General features: G+C 37.6%; 1 protein-coding gene across 2 annotated transcripts in view; it reads left to right on the top strand.

Annotated features, from left to right (window-relative positions):
* The window catches only part of galnt2 (UDP-N-acetyl-alpha-D-galactosamine:polypeptide N-acetylgalactosaminyltransferase 2), a 115,826-nt gene that overhangs the window by 81,237 nt on the left and 14,882 nt on the right, over nt 1–19,707 (top strand). Inside the window, exons 11-14 of one of the 2 annotated variants that reach the window (XM_059357291.1) lie at nt 813–939; nt 11,531–11,623; nt 16,077–16,160; nt 18,359–18,512. In XM_059357291.1, the coding sequence (XP_059213274.1) occupies nt 813–939; nt 11,531–11,623; nt 16,077–16,160; nt 18,359–18,512 (458 nt within the window). The remainder of the gene's footprint in view (nt 1–812; nt 940–11,530; nt 11,624–16,076; nt 16,161–18,358; nt 18,513–19,707) is intronic. The other variant, XM_059357300.1, reaches the window with a different exon arrangement.

Raw genomic sequence — 19,707 nt, 5'->3', positions numbered from 1 at the left:
GCGCTGTCTCTTGAGATTTGGTACTAAAGTAGCATGAAAAAGCAGAAGTGTGACACAGAAGACTCTAGGCCAGCTATAGTAACAGAAAGAACTCAGTGGGAGCCTTTCATCAGGTTGTACATATCTGAATATGAATCATAACCTGATCAAGGTCTCTGTACAGAAACATTGTTCCTAATAATAAACTGCAAGTGTGGAAGATAGTGCGCAGGAGTTCTTTGAAGTCCTGAAGTAGTCTCACGCTGCGATCAACTCATGAGCTCATCCTGCGTTTCTGTGCCAAGAACATGAGAGAGAACAGAAAACCCTTCAGTACCTCGATGATCATATCCGGCTAAAAGAATCTTCCAGACTACAGTTGATCTTAGAAAATTACAGTGTTAATGTGATAATGATTATAGTCGGCATTGAGTGAAAATAACCATCGTGCACACAATGGAGGTCATTTGCAAGTAGCACAATGAGATAATAACAGCTGTGTCTCCCTGTTGCTTTTGTCTGAATTCAGTTGGGAAATGGTGAAGAATAAACAGGCTGATTCATTCCTCTGTTGTGACGGCAAACTGATTCAGAGCTGGGGTTTCTATTCAGATTCTGGTGTACTTATATGCTCGTTTAGACAACACTTGTTCGCACTGAGACAGTGTGGGAGTGAAACCTGACAGTATCAGCACAGCAAGAACACTAAGGAGGTGCAGACAGTCCTGATAATGACCACAAGGATCTTACACACTGCTTACATTCACCAGCTGTGATATTGTTGAGGAACAGTTTATTGAAACAAATGTGTGTGTTTTGTGTGTGTGTTTCAGAGATCTCTTTCCGAGTGTGGCAGTGTGGCGGCAGCCTGGAGATCATCCCCTGCAGCAGAGTGGGCCATGTCTTCAGAAAGCAACATCCATACACCTTCCCCGGGGGCAGCGGGACGGTGTTCGCAAGGTGACACACGCACGCACGCACGCACACACACACACACACACACACACACACACACATTCTTGTACTTCTATCTTTGTGAGGACCCTCATTGGAATAGTGAATTCCCTAGCAAGGTTATAATAGTTTGGTATTTTGTTGTGAATTTTTGTTTTCAAATTCAGTTAGCTTTAATTCGTTTCTAGAGTGAGTTTGCTAGTTTTAGTTTAGTTAGGGACCGAGCACTGAAAGTGCGAAGACCCTATTGTAATTGGTCCGTCTATTATTATTATTTCGACAAATGAATCGCCTTTTTGAGGCCTTTATCATATTCAAAAGCTCCCCAAAGTTGCAACAAAATTCAATCGTGTCGAAAATGTACGTATTTCGTTGCTTTCAGAAATGGGCGTGGCAAAATCACCTACTAGCGCCCCCTAGAATTCAGCCCCTCACACAGGTTTTAGTTTAGTTTTTAGTAGTTTTAGTTTTTTGTAATTGGGTATTTGTTTGGTGGGAGATTAAAAGAGGTCACAGTAAATTTTGCCTTTATTTCCTTTGCCTGATCCATCTTCATTATGGGTGAAAAAAGTTGACAAAAACGAAAACGATGGACATTTTCACTATAATTTTAGTTTGTTTTTTTAATTGGAAATTAGCATTCATAAGCATCAGTACAAGACATATGGTATTCCACAGCAGTTTTCCACATTTTTGTTTTTTAAAGGGTACATTAGAACAAAGAACCACAAAAAAGATAACCCCCAAAACAAAGAGAAATAAATACAATACAATAAAAAACATAGTATTATAATAATATAATATAAAGGGAGGCAAAAGAGCAGAGAAACAGAAACATTAACAATTATACTAACAATAGCAATACATAAATAAACACAGGATGCCGAGTGTGCTCATTAAAAAAAACAAAAGAAAACCTTCATAAAATAAATGAAAAAAATGTAGTTAGTTTTGTAGCCACACAATACAGTTAGTAATCGGGTTTTTTTTAAACTCTCGTTTTTATTTTTATTTCAGTTAACGAAAACGTTTTTTCAATTCTAGTTTTTGTTGTTTCGTTAGTTTTTGTTAACTATAATAACCTTGGTGTGTTGTTTGTTAACTGACTGGGAGGCTCCTTCACTCAGTACAGAGTCAGTTTAATGCAATGAGCTGTTTTTCTGTACGATGGGGACGGGATTTTAATGCTCCGTCACTATAGCCCCACATGGAATCTAATCTGATATCATATCTAGTAGATAGATGGACAGTACACTTGATGAGTCCCAGTGGGGAATTTCTCTGTAACAGCAGCTTTGAACATTTAAGACAAGTTGAAAAAAAATGGCAAAAGATACAGTACTCATCAACAAGAACTGATATCAATATGTATGCAGCCTACATCACAAAATGCTACTTATTTGGGATATGTATTGTTATTATTATATTGTTCATTCAGGTAGATTACTTTCCCCTGATACAACACTCATTATTTCTGATTGTAGTGCTGTTTGCTGTTGTATGAAGTACAGTTGTAAACTGTGGAACATGCATTATTGAGTTTCACTGCAGCTCTGAGAATTCATCCAGTGTTGGCTAATTAAAACCAAGCAGCAGCAATTAAAAACCAATAAAAAAGTAATCACAGGGAAAATAAAAGAAAGCCCTCCTTAAATATAGAAAAGCTGTTTTTGCACGCAAGCTCTGATAAATGTGACAACATAATCAGGGAACATCAGTAATGTGAAACATGATACGTGGAGAGATATGGATCTGTGCTTTGAAACCACACAGAACCCGCCCCTGGAAGCCAGCCGACACGAGAACCCTTGTGGCTCTGATTAACAACTTCAACAAACAGATAACAGGGAATTTAAAGTGCCTGCGGTTCCTTCGGTCCTCCCACTGATGAACACAGCACTGAGGCAGGAAGACAACAAGTGAAGGGCCTGCTAGAGCATTTCTGGCTTTACCCCTTTTTAAATGGCAGCTTTGCTATTTTTCAATCTGGATTCTATCTTATATTTCCCATGTTTTTATAGGTCAGGGATGAGGACGACATTTTTTGGAATTGCTCCAGTAATGAGCGAGAGCAGCCATGGAACAAGCTGCAGTGTCAGCGTCCACTAGAAGCGCTAGTTTCTGCTGCTGACAGGCTCAGACTGTTGGTATCAGCGTCTTATAATAACATTGTGAAAATAGCAAACCTGCAAATAGACGATTTTCTGTATATTTTGCTTAATTTGGTCTGTTTGTTATTGTGTCCAAATCATGCTCAAGGACAAGTTTGGTTTGTTTTGTAGCTTCGCTATAATGCTGATTCAGCCTCGTCTGTCTGTCTGTCTGTCTGTCTGTCTGTCTGTCTGTCTGTCTCTCTCTCTCTCTGTCTGTCTGTCTGTCTGTCTGTCTGTCTGTCTGTGTCTCTCTCTTCTCTCTCTCTCTCACTCTCTCTCTCTTCTCTTTCTCTCTTTCTCTCTTTCTCGCTCTCTCTCCCAATTCAATTCAATTCAATTGGCTTTATTGGCATGACGTAACACTGTACATATTGCCAAAGCAAGCGTCAAAAGTTTAAAAAAAACAAGATAACAGTAAGGAAAGCAATGTTTACAATAAATTAATTATAATTATATTATTCGTTTTAAAAGAATTAAGAAAAGAAAAACTAATAACAATAAAAGAAAGCAATATTTGCAATCATTGAATTACAACCAATCTATCATTCATACAATTTAACCGTCCCAGCAAAGAAGAAAGACAAAGAAAAAATAAAAACAAAACTCTCTCTCTCGCTCTCGCTCTCGCTCTCTCGCTCTCGCTCTCGCTCACTCTCGCTCTCTCTCTCTCCCTCTCTCGCTCTCTCTCTCTCTCTCTCTCTCTCTCTCTCTCTCTCTCTCTCTCTCTCTCTCTCTCTCCACTCTTTAACTTGGAGGAGCTCTTCATCCTGGTTACTCTGGTTCAAATGAACATGAAATACATCTTCCACATTGTTGACAGCTGAATATTCAGCCATGACACTGAAACAGCTCCACTTTATGTGCTGCAAAACAGGCCCTCCTCTCCAGCTCCCCCTCTCACATCTCCACTGGTTTCATCTGGCAACAAGTCACCTCTCACTCGGTTTCAAAAGAGTTCTCTCCTCCTTCTCTCTCAGCTCCTTTCCCTAATGCTCTCAGACACTTCTGAGCCTTACATTGATTGTGCACGATTACCCTTGCACCCCTGCGGCTGCAGCACTCTCGCCCAAAACTGGACCAGTTTCAAAAATAGTTGTACCCACTAGTCACTTGCACATAAAAACATGAGAAAAGTTCCTCTTTAAGTTGCTGTCTGAGATGGTCACTGTGAGATGATGAGTGATATTTGTGATGCCAGCTGCAGTAAAATAACTCTCATCTTAACCCTATGATGCTGTACATGGGTCTAAAGTGAGTGACCCGACTGAGTATTCACGTTCTATATCTTTGCGATAAATTATTTTCATTATTCAGTATTCCAGGTTTGTTTTTGATCATCATACATCCTAATTTTATGTTTTCCTTTATTGATTTTTTAATAAAATCCCTTTTTGTTTCACTACTCTTCTAATACACAATATGGGTATAAAAAAACCCATATCCGTTTTTTAACTAAGTAGCTTGTTAAGCTAACTAATTAGCTAACTTCTTAGCTAAGTATTTAGCTAAGTAGCTTTTTAAGCTAACTACTTAGCCAAGAAGTTAGCTAATTAATTAGCTTGACAAGCTACTTAGCTAACTACTTAGCCAAGAAGTTAGCTAACTTTGTAATAATACAAAAACTTTTTTTCTTCATAAAGGATGAGAGGCAAAATGGAAATAATGATCTGTTGTTATCAAAAACAAGATATTTAAAGAATACTTGGAATATTCAATCATAAAATAAGTTGATATCAAAAGCTAGAGCACAGAAACACACATGTTAAATAACATGGGTAATGAATGCGGGTCATTTTTGACCCATGTTGTGAATCAAAGGGTTAATAATAATCATAAACTGAGGTCATTCTTCTAAAGTGTGAATGGATCCGGGGCCGGATGAAACCAAAAGCAGCAGACTCAGTGATATGTTTGAAAGCTTATTGAAGCGTGTAGGCTGTGGGTGTGCCTGTGCTGCTTCAGCTTAGACACCTCCTGTGGACAAAGTCTGTCTCTGAAGCACTTGCATAACCCTTTCCAACATTTTGAAATATCATTTATTAATTGATGGGTGCAGTGGTGGTCTTGTGTGTCAGCCTCAACAATGAGGCCTGGCCATGCAGAACAGCTACATGTGTGCTTTGAGGCGGCCTCAGTTCATCGTCCTGCCCTTCAGTGTTGAATAAAGCCCAGACAGCCTCCCCCTGTCTGCTGCCATCACCCTGGGGAGCTACGGCACAGCGGCTGTTTTGTCTGCTTGGATGGCTTTATAATTGTTCTGGGAGCAGCATTTCATAAATATCCAAGCTGTGTGTATTAGATATGAGGAGACACGACCAATTTGCATTTAATGTGAAGAAAAGCCCCTCTAGAGCCTGTATAAAGTTCCCTAGCAGTGCCCCGTCTCCAGTATATTACAGGGTTAAGATGCACAGATCCCTGCATGCAAAGCTAATGACATGATACAGTGGAAAATACTCAACACTATCAGGAGTCACGTCCACTGTCTGAATGTAAAGTTCACTGATCCAAGTGCCATTGTTGATGTTTTTTTGGGCCTTTAACCCTTAAGTGCACTCATTGAAATACTTACAAATTCCAAATTTCAACCCTAGAGAATATTGGAGGATATTACATACAGCCAGAATGTGTAAAAAAAACAAAAAAAACATACGGACCCAGGGGAGGGTGTAATATTTTGAGAAAAAAGTTTACGAGATTAAAGTGGCAAATCTACAAGAATATGCAGATTTATGAGATTTAAAGTGGTGAATCTGCGTGAAAAAAGTTGCTTTTTTCCCCACTTTTTTTCTTGTGAATCTGCAACTTTTTTCACACATTTGCCACTTTAAATCTCTTAAATCTGCAACTTTTTTTGCACATATTTGCCACGTTAAATCTCTTAAATCTACAACTTCTTCGCGCATATTTGCCACTTTAAATCTCTTAAATCTGCAACTTTTTTTCTTGCAGATTTGCCACTTTAATCTAGTAAATTAGCAACTTTTTTCTCTGCTCTTTCGCCTGATATTTGCTGATTAGCTGGAAGAAATCCATGTGGTTCTACGACCTCACAGAGAGAAATGGGGACCTCATTTTGGATATCTGCTGAACTTACCAAATATAGTTCTTAATAAATGAGTGTTGGAAATGTCAAAACTACTCTTAGTGTTTGAGACGTTCACTGTGAATCCTGTCTTAGAACCAACACAGTTTTCTTCTGCAAGAATGAACATTTTCTGTAGACTACGCTGTAGTCAGTGATTTGTCCAGAGATCCAGGCAAAAGCACTGACTGTGTTTGACAAATCATAAAATCCTCTATCACTCTTCGTTAGTTGTCTCCAGATGTTTTGGTGGTTGTGGCTCAGTTGGTAGAGTGGTCACCCACTGATCGGTATGTTGGTGGTTCGATCCCCGACCGTGGCAGCCTACATGTTGAAGTGTCCTTGAGCAAGATACTGAACCCCAAATGGCTCCTGATGCTGCGTTCATCGGTGTGTGAATGAATTCCCAATGGTGGCAGGTGGCACCGTTTAGGGTAGCCTCTGCCACCAGTATGAATGTGTGTGTGTACGGGTGAATGAGCGTAGTCTGCAGTGTAAAGCCATTTGGATAAAAGCGCTATATAAGTGCACTCCATTTACCATTTTACCATTTTTATAATGCTCAGCTGGGGCCTCGTCATGATGCACTCTTAATTAAGTTTAGGGCTGCAATTATTTATAGCAATTATTCTAAAAAGCTGTCACAATTGAGTAAAGCCTTAGGTGACATCTTTGGATTGCATGTTTTTACGGCTGACACTCGTTTACCCAGAGATGTTGAGCTGCAGATGAAGGAGCATCAGATCCTCAGTTAGCAGCTGCAGAGACAGAATGTTTAATAATGAATAACTTTGTTTGTACCCAGCGGTAGGTATAGATTTAGCACACATAAAACACAGGGCACATGAATACAGCACTATCATCATAAAAATAAATACAATTTAAAAAATAAACCATAAAAGACATAAACACACAGTAAAATTGGATAAAAGAGAAAGGATAAAAAAAAGAGAAAGGATAGAGAAGGATAAAAGGAGAAGGATAAAATCAACTAAATGAAACATTATGCAAACAACTACATTTTCCTCCCACAGTTCAGGAGACAGATGGTTTTAACAAAAAAAAAATCTGAATTGGTATCTGAATGGCTGCTGAATTATTTTCCTGCTGAGCAATTGATTGATTAGCTTATTGTTTCAGCTCTAATGACTTTAGCTTGATAATTGCTGAGTCAGACCAAAAGGGCTGAGTGAATATCTTTCCCCAAATGTTATCATTACGCCAACACACTAATCTTACTGAAGCTATATAAAAGTGCCTCAGTGTGTGTGTATTCCAACAGTCTGTTATATTCAGCACAGCCCCAAATGTTTTCTGACACCCTGAATCTTTAAGATTTTTTAAATACTTTAAGCTTTGTGATACTTTTTTCTCAGTCACTCTGCTGGAGGATGTATTTATGGGGCAGACGTTCTATTACTGGGACATTCTTGCCATGTGTATGTCTGTGGTGATCCTTGGAGGTTGTTCTGGATGGATGGATGGATGGATGGATGGATGGATGGATGGATGGATGGATGGATGGATGGATGCTGAGGTAGAATCAATAAAAACAACAATAGAAAAAAACACAGAATAGAACAAGGACACTTAAGAGTTAAAACGAAGATCAGTTGGTAGGTAAGGTACAGTGGCAAGATTATGATATGATGATAGTAATGTTATTGTGACAGTATATAATATATAATAATAAAGATTATAATATATAATAATATTAATAATAATAAGGCCAGTATAATTATAGTAGTATATCACAGTGTATAGTAATGGCAGCAACGGTATATGTATATAATAATAATAATAATAATAATAACATAGCAATGTGTCATAAATTTAGCCTGTGCAGGGTGTGCATACATAACATAATATATAATATGTAAACGTGTGTGTATCTATCTATCTATCTATCTATCTCTCTATCTCTCTATCTCTCTCTCTCTCTCTCTCTCTATATATATATATATATATATAATACATCTATAATATTATTACAGTATATAATAATTATAATATATCCATGCATCCATCCATCTATTTTCTTCCACGTATCCGGGGCCGGATAGGGTCGGGTATTATAATATATAATAATAATAAGGCCAGTATGATAATTATAGTATATCACAGTATATAGTAATAATAGTAATTGCAGCAACAGTATATTTATATAATAATAGTAGTAATAATAATAATAATAATAATAACAACATAGCAATGTGCCATAAATTTAGCCTGTGCAGGGTGTGCATACATACATAACATATAATATGTAAACACATATAAATACACACAAGATATGATATAATATGATATATTGTACTGGCATTATATATGCATATAAATACTTGGCAGTTCTATGCTGCTACTGCTACTTCTACTACTGTACTGATTAGCTGCTGTAAATGTTAATGAGTTAGTTGTTGGGGATTCTTGATTAGCAATTAGAGCACACAAATTATTATGGGATGGACTCAAATGTAGCAGACTTGTCAGCTAAACTCTACTCCTGTACAGTGTACAAAAGAGTAGTAATGCCCATTTAAAATGAGTCATCAACATTTGTTAAGTTTTCAGAATGATGAATATAGTTAATAAATAGGATGGAGGGACTACAGAAGGATTTTTTTCTTTGGCAACTGTCATGTTTTTTTCTGAATAATTGTCTCAGATGGCTTGGAGAAGAGTGCATCTAGCATCTGGTAATAAGGTTTGTGCTGAGCCCCAGATGTTGAAACCTCTGGCTCCGCTCCTCCATCATGAATAAATATCCATTCATCCACTTACCTGATGATTTTAGTTGTGTTCATAATAGGGTTGTCATGATACTAAAATTTTCAACTCGATACCGATACTCAGGAAAATATTCGATACTCGATACCATTTTCGATACCACCAGGATAAAAACAAAGACCCCAAAATTTAACAGAAATATTTTTATTAACAAGAAAAATGCAACATGTAAAAATTAACAGAACCACAGGTTAAATATTTATAATAAAAAACAGTTGTGCAAAAAGAAACTGCAACAATGATAACAAGCTTCAGGTCTGAGGTAGTGCAAAAAATAAATAAATACAATAAACAATAACAATTACAACAATAATTTGAGGTTGTATGCTGTGCAGAATATTAGGAAAGCTTGATAAAAAAATAACAATAACTGTTCATTCCTTGGTTAGGTATCGATACTTTTGAAAATGAGTATCGTATCCGGATACGTTTCAGTATCGATACTTTTTTGAGTATCGGTACTTTTGACAACCCTAGTTCATAATAATGATAATAATCAATTTTATTTATAAGCACCTTTCAAAACACCCAAGGACACTGTACAACAAAACATAAAATAATTTAAAAACAGTGGCAACAAAATAAAACATCAGACAGTATTGAGATGGTGAGTGAGTGACTAGGTGGCATATGCTTGTCTGAACAGATGAGTTGTGAGTCTGGATTTGAACAGTGGCAAAGAGTGAATGGTGCGGAGGGCAGGAGGGACAGAGAGCTGGAGGGTGGAGGAGGAGCAGAGTGAGATGTGGAGGAGGTCTGAGATGTACGGTGGAGGCAGGTTGTGAAGCGCTTTGAAAATGATGATCATGTTACCCAGTGGTGCCTCAGCTGTATCTGAGGGGATGGTGGGAGACTTTGAAAACCCAGTTTTATAAAAGAATACATGATCAAGTTCTAACCCCAGCTGACACATGGGCTTACACTACTGTGTTGTTACATCATCAAAAGAAATGGAAATTTGACAAAAAATGTCTTAGGACATCATGTCAACACTTTGCTGACACACACACACACACACACACACACATTCTTGTACTTCTATCTTTGTGAGGGCCCTCATTGGAATAGTAAATTCCCTTGCAAGGTTATAATAGTTTTGGATTTTTCATCAGTTTTAGTTTTAATTTCGTTGTGAATTTTTGTTTTCAAATTTTAGTTTTTAGAGTGAGTTTGCTGGTTTTAGTTTAGTATTTAGTTTTTTGAAATGCTTAGTTTTAGTTTAGTTTTTAACATAGTTTTTGTAATGAGGTATTTGTTGGGTTGGAGAGTAAAAGGGGTCACAGTAAATTTTGCCTTTATTTTCTTTGCCTTATCCATCTTCATTGTGTATGAAAAAACTTGACAAAGACAAAAACAAAGGACATTTTCACTATAATTTTTGTTAGTTTTAGTTAGTTTTGTAACCACAAAATACAGTTTCGGTTAATTATCATTTTTTTAAAAACTCTCATTTTTATTTCAGTTAACGAAAATGTTTTTTCAATTCTAGTTTCCGTTATTTTGTTTTGTTTTCGTTAACTATAATAACCTTGTTCCCGAGCCCCTTACCCTAACATAAACCTGATGTAACCTTTAACCCTTAAAACATGTCTGAAATCTCAAAAAAGCCTTTGAAGAAGTGAGGACCGGCCGAAAATTTCCTCACTCTGTTGGTTAAAAACGTGTCCTGGTCCTCACTATGTAGGAAGTACAAGAACACACACACACACACACACACACAGTAATAGTAGTAGTAGTAAAAATTAAACACATTTGTGTGTTGAACCAGTGGCATTCTGCCCTCTTTTGGCTGTAGAGGGCCATGAAAGACTGAGAGGAGGACAGAGTGTGTGTGCATGGCTTTATCTGTCTCAGCAGCACATACACACAAACACACAGAGCATGTCCTGGTCACAGCTCATACTTTTTTTTTTTTTTTTTTTTTACTTTCTTTTTATTGAACATTTTAACAAACATTTTGCATACATCTGGTATACATAAGTCAAACCCCTCCAATAATGCATCCTCATCTTGGATCAGATATGAAATAACTTTACCTTTTTATATATTCTAATAAAACTGTGCAACTGAAATAGCAGTCATCCAAAAATGATGACTAATCAAACAGCAATTTGTTCCAGTGTAGCAAAATTAGAGAAATAAAAATAATAATATTCATAAATGAGAAAAAACAAAACAAAAAACAATGAATCAAATTAGAAATAATTATAATAAAAAACAAAAACAAAACAACAACAACAACATAACTTTTCAACTTCTGTAGCTACGAACCAGGGTTCTTTTCCTTCTAATGATGGACATCTCAGATAAAGTCAGACCTAATTGGTTTTATGTACTCTACCCAATTTTTCCATATTCTTTTAAATTTGTCCTCCTCCAGTCTTACAGCTCATACCTTTATATCAGATATGTCCCTCTGTCCCTGTGCTTCAGTTTCTCTGTCTCTGTCACACTCTCCTTGTTTGTATTTCTTTCTCTAACTTTAATTTTCCTCACCTGCTTTCATGTCTTCCATCACACTGCTCCCCATTTTCTCACTGTTCCCTCATTGTCCTCTCCCTCTCTCTCTCAGGAACACGAGGAGAGCAGCGGAGGTGTGGATGGACGAGTATAAAAACTTCTACTACGCTGCGGTTCCCTCAGCCAGAAATGTCCCCTACGGAAAGTAAGTAGCATGAAGTGTGAGCCTGCTGGGACTCAGACAGCATAATGTAGCTAGATCATAAAATGACAAAGCCAGCCACATGAATGGGCATATTAATTGGATTGTCAATTAGCAGCATGTCAGCTGTAGAAGAAGTCAGACAAGCCTTTTATTCCAGTGACATGAGGCAGTTAATGTGGCTTAAGAGAGGGCAGGAAGTCAAAAGACTGCCATATTATTTGACGTGCTGAAGGGATTAGTGTTAGATTATGACAGCATACGCCAAAGCAAACTCAAATGGTGGACTCACTATGCAGCGTAAAGGAGTAGATGTATATTAACCCTTTATCGGGCGAAGAACCGTATTTGGTAACTTCAGTGGGTACCAAAATGTCTCTCTGTTTGGTTGTAGAACCACATGGATTTCTTCCAGCTAATCAGCAATAATAATAGTAATATATCGAGAAAAAAGTTGCAAATTTACTACATTTAAGTAGATAGATGGATGGATAGATGGATAGATGGATGGATGGATGGATAGATGGATAGATGGATGGATGGATGGATGGATGGATAGATGGATAGATGGATGGATGGATGGATAGATGGATGGATGGATGGATAGATGGATAGACGGATGGATGGATAGATGGATAGATGGACGGATAGATGGATAGATGGATAGATGGATGGACGGATAGATGGATAGATGGATGGATAGATAGATAGATGGATGGATGGATAGATGGATAGAAGGATGGATGGATAGATGGATGGATGGACGGATAGATGGATAGATGGATAGATGGATAGATAGATGGATGGATAGATGGATGGATAGATGGATAGATAGATGGATGGATAGATGGATGGATAGATGGATGGATGGACGGATAGATGGATAGATGGATAGATAGATGGATGGATAGATGGATGGATGGATGGATAGATGGATAGATAGAAGGATGGATGGACGGATTGATGGATAGATGGATAGATAGATAGATAGATAGATAGATAGATAGATAGATAGATAGATAGATGGACGGATGGACGGATAGACGGATGGACGGATGGACGGATAGATAGAAGGATGGATGGACGGATGGACGGATAGATGGATAGATAGATAGATAGATAGATAGATAGATAGATAGATAGATAGATAGATAGATAGATAGATAGATAGATAGATAGATAGATAGATGGATGGACGGATAGACGGATAGACGGATAGATGGATAGATGGATAGATGGATGGATAGATGGATAGATAGATAGATACGAGCTTTATTAATCCCTTGGGAAGGTTCCCTCAGGAAATTGGCAATTCCAGCAGCAGTACAACACCAATACAATAAAATAGAATAAAGTTAGTAACTAGTCATAATGTGCAAAATAAGAGAGTTGAAGACACAATAAAAATACAATATGAAATATAAAAACAAGGAGATATTATAAATTATATTATAAATACAAGGAAATATATACTATAACTATAACAACAGTACTTGGTTAGAGTGTATGTGTATACAGCAGCCATGTTGTGGTTGGTGTTGTGTAGAGGGTCAGGCCTGGTGCTCCTCCCCGACCTTTGTCCTCCTTTGCCGCCGCCTGCCTCCAAGTGTGGTGTTGTACAGTTTAATGGCACAGGGGACAAAGGAGCATCCTGTCGCTGAACACTCTCAAGTGGCAAATCTACAAGAAAAAAGTTGCAGATTTAAGATATTTAAAGTGGCAAATCTGTGCGAAAAAAGTCAGACCGAATTACGAGAAAAAAGTGGGGGGGAAGAAACTTTTTTCTTGTAGATTCACCGCTTTAAATCTCATAAAACTGCACATATTGTTCTTGTAGATCTGCCACTTTAATCTTAATTTAATCTTAATCAAAATATTACCCCCCTCCCCCAGGTCTGTATAGTTGTTTTTTTTACACATTCTGGCAGTATGTAATATCCTCCAATATTCTCTAGGGTTGAAATTTGGAATTTCAATGAGTGCCCTATTAAGGGTTAAAGCTGGGGTCGTAACAGGAGAGAAAAAACCTTTCAGCATATTGTAATTCATTGACAAAAGTAGACTTGTGCTCCTCCTCCTGGCTCTGTTTCTATTAGAATATCTAGCCTGTGACAGACTCTAATATTCAATAACGGCTCATTTTGGAGAGCCGGCTTTCCTATTGGCTGTGCTACAAATGCATAAGGCAGAAAATCCTGCTGAACACGTTAATATTTCAGCACTGGCAACAGCTCGCAGCACTGCAGAGCAACCACAAAAAGAAGACGCTTCCCAGAGTTTAAAATAGAGTCTGATAGTAAAACTAGTGTCAATACCAGCAAAGTGTTTCAGAGATGGAGAGAAAGTGTTGCTAGCCTTCTGCTGGCAGCAGCCAAAGGCTCCCAGCTGCAGCTAGTTCACTTTCTGTAGCTCATTAGAGGGGGGTCCCAGGCGTTGCCGTGACAATGACCCCAAATAGCATCAGCCTCTGGCAGTAACCCCCTGTTGCAATTTTTCTTTTTCAAATGTACATTATGACATACAGCTTCTTAATATATTTTCCTAATTTTTATTCCTAATTGATAATTAGTCTGTTATAATCATTCCTTGTAATTTCTGTATTTATATTCAACAGTAATATTAACAGTAGGGCCGGGACTTTAGCGCGTTAATTAAGATGAATTAATTACACAACAATTAACGCGTTAAAAAATTGACGCATTTTAATCGCACTTATTTTTGCACCGCGGAACGTTTCTCACTGGATGAGTTTCAGGCGGACCGATTATACTAGAGCACCAACTAGCGTTCATGAGTTCAGACAACAACAAACCACAGTGAACATGAAGGAAGAAGCTGATGAGAGCGCTTTGGTTGGCCCCGTGGATGATGGGACATTTTGTGACTGGTCTGTTGGACTTGAACAAAAATAAACAATATTTTTGTTGCTTAAGCTTATGTATTCAGTCATTATTCAATGGTATACTAAAAATCCATGTGAAAAAAATTACCTCTCACTGTTCTCAGGTCAAATATTTATATGCGATTAAAATGTGATTAATTTCAATTCATTTTTACAAAGCCTCTAATTAATTAGATTAATTTTTTTAATCGAGTCCCAACCCTAATTAACAGTAAAAATATGTTTTCTCTTTTGTTAGGCCTTGTTATTCATTACATTCAGTGTCTCTGTTGTAAAACACAGCTAATAAAAACATATATAAAGTTTAGCATTGGATCCATGTGTTGGGTGTATTTCACTTTATCTGTATGCTGCTAACTGCTACTTGCTGTTCACCCGTTCCCACTTTCTCAGAATAGGCCACAGAACAATAAGTGTTCTAACATCCATCCAGTGCAGCTGGACAAAGATAGAAATCTTCCCGTGTGACATTGTGGGAACATCTCCCTCCAGTGGCAGCAGTTGTTTTACAGCCTGAGGCCTGACAGAATGGCTGTAGTTTAATCCAGTGATTCCCAACGGTGTGCCGTGAGAAATCATCAGGTGTGCCGTGGAAGATTATCCAATTTCACCTGATTGGTACTCTAAGTGAGAGGTGTGAAGTGAGAGGCAGAACAATGAAATGCTCTTCCAACAGAGAGCAGTGTATCAGCGCGATATGTCCAGTAGCTGGAATAGTGTTGCCAACTTAGCGACTTTGTTGATATATTTAGCAACTTTTCAGACCCCTCCAGTGACTATTTTTCAAAAAAAGCGACTTGCGACAAATCTAGCGACTTTTTCTGGTGTTATTGGAGTCTTTTGGAGAATCCTTCCAGCGTGTGCTGCCCAGGGCCCGTCCCAAAGCACTCACAAGTGGCCCAGTCCTCCCGCAGCAGTGCATTAGTCAAAAGGAGTAGATGTATATTAACCCATTTAGGCCTAAAACACCTGGAAAAAATGCCATTTAAAACCTCTGGGCGATTTTGAAAGAACCCCTTAAAACCTGAAATTTTTCTGGAAATTCAACAGAAGATTTTTCAGCCTCTGTAGCAGATAGAAAAGTAATTCAAAAAGTATTTGAGAGCTTATACCCGTGACTTTCATGAGAAGTTTATTTGTCCAAACCTTCAATAAAGTTTTTTTTTTTTTTTAAATCAACAAACTCAGTCCTCCCGCAGCAGTCTCTCCCAGCTGCAGTCAGAGAAGAGATGTTAACCCCTCAGCGTCCAGTCTGCAAATGAATCTTGCATGTGCAAAGTCGCCATTGGCTGGCTTACAGTCTGTTTTGGGTCACTTTTGCCGGTTCCTAGGCCAGATCAAGGAGGAGGGTTGGAATCGTGACAGATGACACATGCAGTTCTAAACATATTTAGGGTGTTTTGTACTGTCTTTTTGACGTTTTTATATGGTGATATGCCGTGTGATTTTTCTAATGTGAAATATGTGCCGTGGCACAAAAGAGGTTGGGAAACACTGGTTTAATCAATGTTGGGAAAGGTTTTGATCAACCCTCTCACTGTCTCCTCCTCTCAGCATCCAGAGCCGTTTGGAGATGAAAAAGAGATTAGAATGCAAGCCATTCAAATGGTACCTGGAGAACGTCTACCCCGAGCTGCGGTGAGGAAATTACAGCATTTTATGTAATGTGACAGGGGACTTGGTGTGATGCATCACATCATATCATAGCTAAAGACTTCAATTACTTTTCGAAAAACCTCCCACATGACTTTCAGTTTCAGTGTTGTGAAGACTTGCTTTGTGAGGAGGAATAGATGTGTGACTGTGAGATCTAATATTTAATACTTTAATAAGACTGTAGCGACACTAATGACTAACCCGACTCGCAATTATGACTCAGGCACATTATTACATTTTGGCAATTTGCAATTTGTCACTTACATGAATAAGATTAATAATGTAACTGATCTAAAAGTGAATAACAGCTGTAATAGTTTAATATTTCTCTGAAGAAAATGGTACAAAAACATTGGGCCTCATTCACCAATATCTTCTTAAGAATCTTCTTAGATTCTTTCTTAAGTCCTTCTTAAAAAGATTTCTAAGAAGACCCTACGTCAGATTCATCAACATGTTCGTAATTGATGAATGCCATCTCCTCGTAAATTGAGCGTGCGTGCCAGGTGAGTCTTATTAACATAAGATTAGCATAGGTAACCGCCCATTAATGCCCATAAAAGGGCCCATAAAAAGGAGTGCAGGGCCGTGTGTAGACGCCACACAGAGGAAACAGCAACAGAATGCCTAAAGCAAAGCGTAAATCTGTTGGAGCACAGGTGAAAAGAAAAAACAACTTTAGCAGTTCAGAACTAGAAGTTCTGCTGCAGGAGATCAAAGGAGGCCTTGGAGGCAGTTACGCGTGCAGTGGACGCATTAAAATGAACAAGAAATTGAAGAAAACAATGTTCTAAAAAATGTTTTCATGACTGTATATACACTGCTCAAAAAAATAAAGGGAACACTTGTACAGTAACTCAAAGTCAATCACACTTCTGTGTAATCAAACTGTCCTTGAATGTGTGGTATCACTAATTGACGGCATGATTTCCAATTTACTTGATTCATGTTAACCCTCTGGAGTCCACGAAAGCGCTGGAGCTTTCAACTTCTTCGTGACGTCAAAAAAAGACACAAAATGACCAAAAAAGACACAAGAAAAGACACAAAATGACTATAAAAAAGACACAAAATTACCAAAAAAGACACAACAACAGACACAAAATGACCAAATAAGACACAAGAAAAGACACAAAATGACTATAAAAAAGACACAAAATGACTAGAAAACAAAAATACAAAATGACCAAAAAAGACACAAGAGACACAAAATGACCAAAAAAGACACAAAATGACAAAAAGACACAAAATAACTAAAAAAAGACACAAAAAGACATGAAAAGGATTCAAAAATGGACAAAATAGTCCAAGACTCCATAGAGTTAAAGCGTTGGCACATTGAATTTAATTAAAATGAAAAGTGAGAAAAAAATGAAATGAGTAAATAAACACATAAATATGATGGAGATTTCACTGTAATGTATTTTATTGAACTTGAACTGGAGTGTTCGTAGGATTTGTTCTTACCTAAGAAAAATCCTGGATAAGAAAAAAATTCATGAATGCCACAACAACGGTTTGTTAATGAGGCCCATTGTCTCTATTTGGCTCCCTCTCTCCTCTTTAGTGCTGATTTCCACCATTATAAATTGATTAACAAAGCCTTATTATCTTTACAGATTTAACACAGCATGATATAGTTAATGCAACCTGGTCTCACAGAAATCCGTGGAATAGCCACGGAATCACTCAAATTTCTGTGAAACTGACACGGATTTCGCTACAATGCAAGTTAATGACAGTCATATCCCGTGGCTATTCCAACATACAAAGTGATTATGTACATTCACTGAGTGAATATTTAGAAAATAAAACATATATTTCTTGCTAGAAATGTGATCAAAATCCATTTTTATGCAGAAACTAAGTCAAAATATTGATTTTTTTCACTAAAAATGAGAAGTGTCAGCCATGTTTTTTGTTCTGACCGCCGGGACCTTGAAAGTCACGTGACTTGGAACAAACCAATAGGAAAAAATATCCATGGAATAGCCACGGGATTAACATTGCATAATCATTAACTTGCATTGTAGCGAAATCCGTGTCAGTTTCACGGAAATTTGAGTGATTCCGTGGCTATTCCACGGATTTTGAGTTAAGCGAATCCGTGGCTATTTCACGGATTCCTGTGAGACCAGGTTCAGTTATTGTATATAACAGCAGAGTGTTTGTGTGTTCAGAGTCCCAGACCACCAGGACATAGCGTTTGGAGCCCTGCAGCAGGGAGGAAACTGCCTGGACACCCTCGGGCACTTTGCTGACGGGGTGGTGGGCGTCTACGAGTGCCACAATGCAGGAGGAAACCAGGTAGCGTTACTACGACAACACCCACAGGTCAGCTTGTCAAATCTTGTCAAAAGACACCTGGGTGGCACTGGTGGTGAGAGCACAGGGGACTGTTAGAGGATCCAGCTGTTACAGGTCAAAGACTGTAGTTAATCAGAAGAGAAAACAGGTTTTAAACAAAGGTCAGACTGAGAGAATATCTTAACACTTATTACATGCTGTCTAAAAGAGAGCAAACGAAATGACACATTTCTGTAGCCTAACCTGGAAGTAGCATCACCATGGGCTCTATTGAGAATTCTCCTATGGGATTTTTGCAGTGGAAAAAAAAAATCTCTGTGGCAAACACATAATTCTGATGCTGACCAAGGTTATTATAGTTAATGAAAACTAACGAAATAACGAAAACTAGAATTGAAAAAACATTTTCGTTGACTGAAATAAAAATAAAAACAAGTTTTAAAAAAAGCGATAACTAACTGAAACTGTATTGTGTAGTTACAAAACAAACTAAAATTATAGTGAAAATGTCCTTAGTTTTCGTCTTTGTCAACTTTTTTCACATGTAAACCTTTTTGGTTGATATGAAATCTATTTCATCTATCTGGTTTTATGACTTAATAAACTTATTGGGGCTGAGATGGATCAGAAAAAGGAAATAAAGGAAACATTTATTGTGACCTTATTGAATCTGGCACACAACAAATACATCATTACAAAAAAACTAAAACTAACACGAAAACTAATAAAAACTAAACTAAAACTAAGCATTTTCCAAAATATAAAAACTAATTAAAACAAGCCAACTCACTCTAAAAACTAATTAAAACTACAAAATTAAAACTAAAACTAATGAAAAATCCAAAACTATTATAACCTTGATGCTGACACGTTTTGTCCAGCAGATAATCTTCATAAATGAACACCACTTTATGATGTTTGAAGCATTAATGCAGCCGACAGAAGTAAAAAGCTTCGTTATGCTATAGTGCAGTGCAGTGTTTAAACCCCGTTCAATCATTGTCTTCACTGCCAGCTAGCAAATTATGAAAAGTTTGTGTAAGTACAGCCTGGTAAACGTAAAGCAGAAGATGAATCCACACCAAATGTCACAACTATCAAAACAAAGACAAGAAAATATGATGAGGCATATCTTGCCCTCAGCTTCACCAGGACAACGATGGGTAATGAAGAGAGACCGCAGTGTGTTGTGTGTCTCAAAATATTAGTTTCTGACGGTATG

This window comes from Centropristis striata, chromosome 2 (genome assembly GCF_030273125.1).
Source record: "Centropristis striata isolate RG_2023a ecotype Rhode Island chromosome 2, C.striata_1.0, whole genome shotgun sequence".
In the NCBI taxonomy this organism is placed as follows: domain Eukaryota; kingdom Metazoa; phylum Chordata; class Actinopteri; order Perciformes; family Serranidae; genus Centropristis; species Centropristis striata.
Note: the sequence above shows the minus strand (reverse complement) of the source record. Positions and strands in the feature narration are given on the sequence as shown.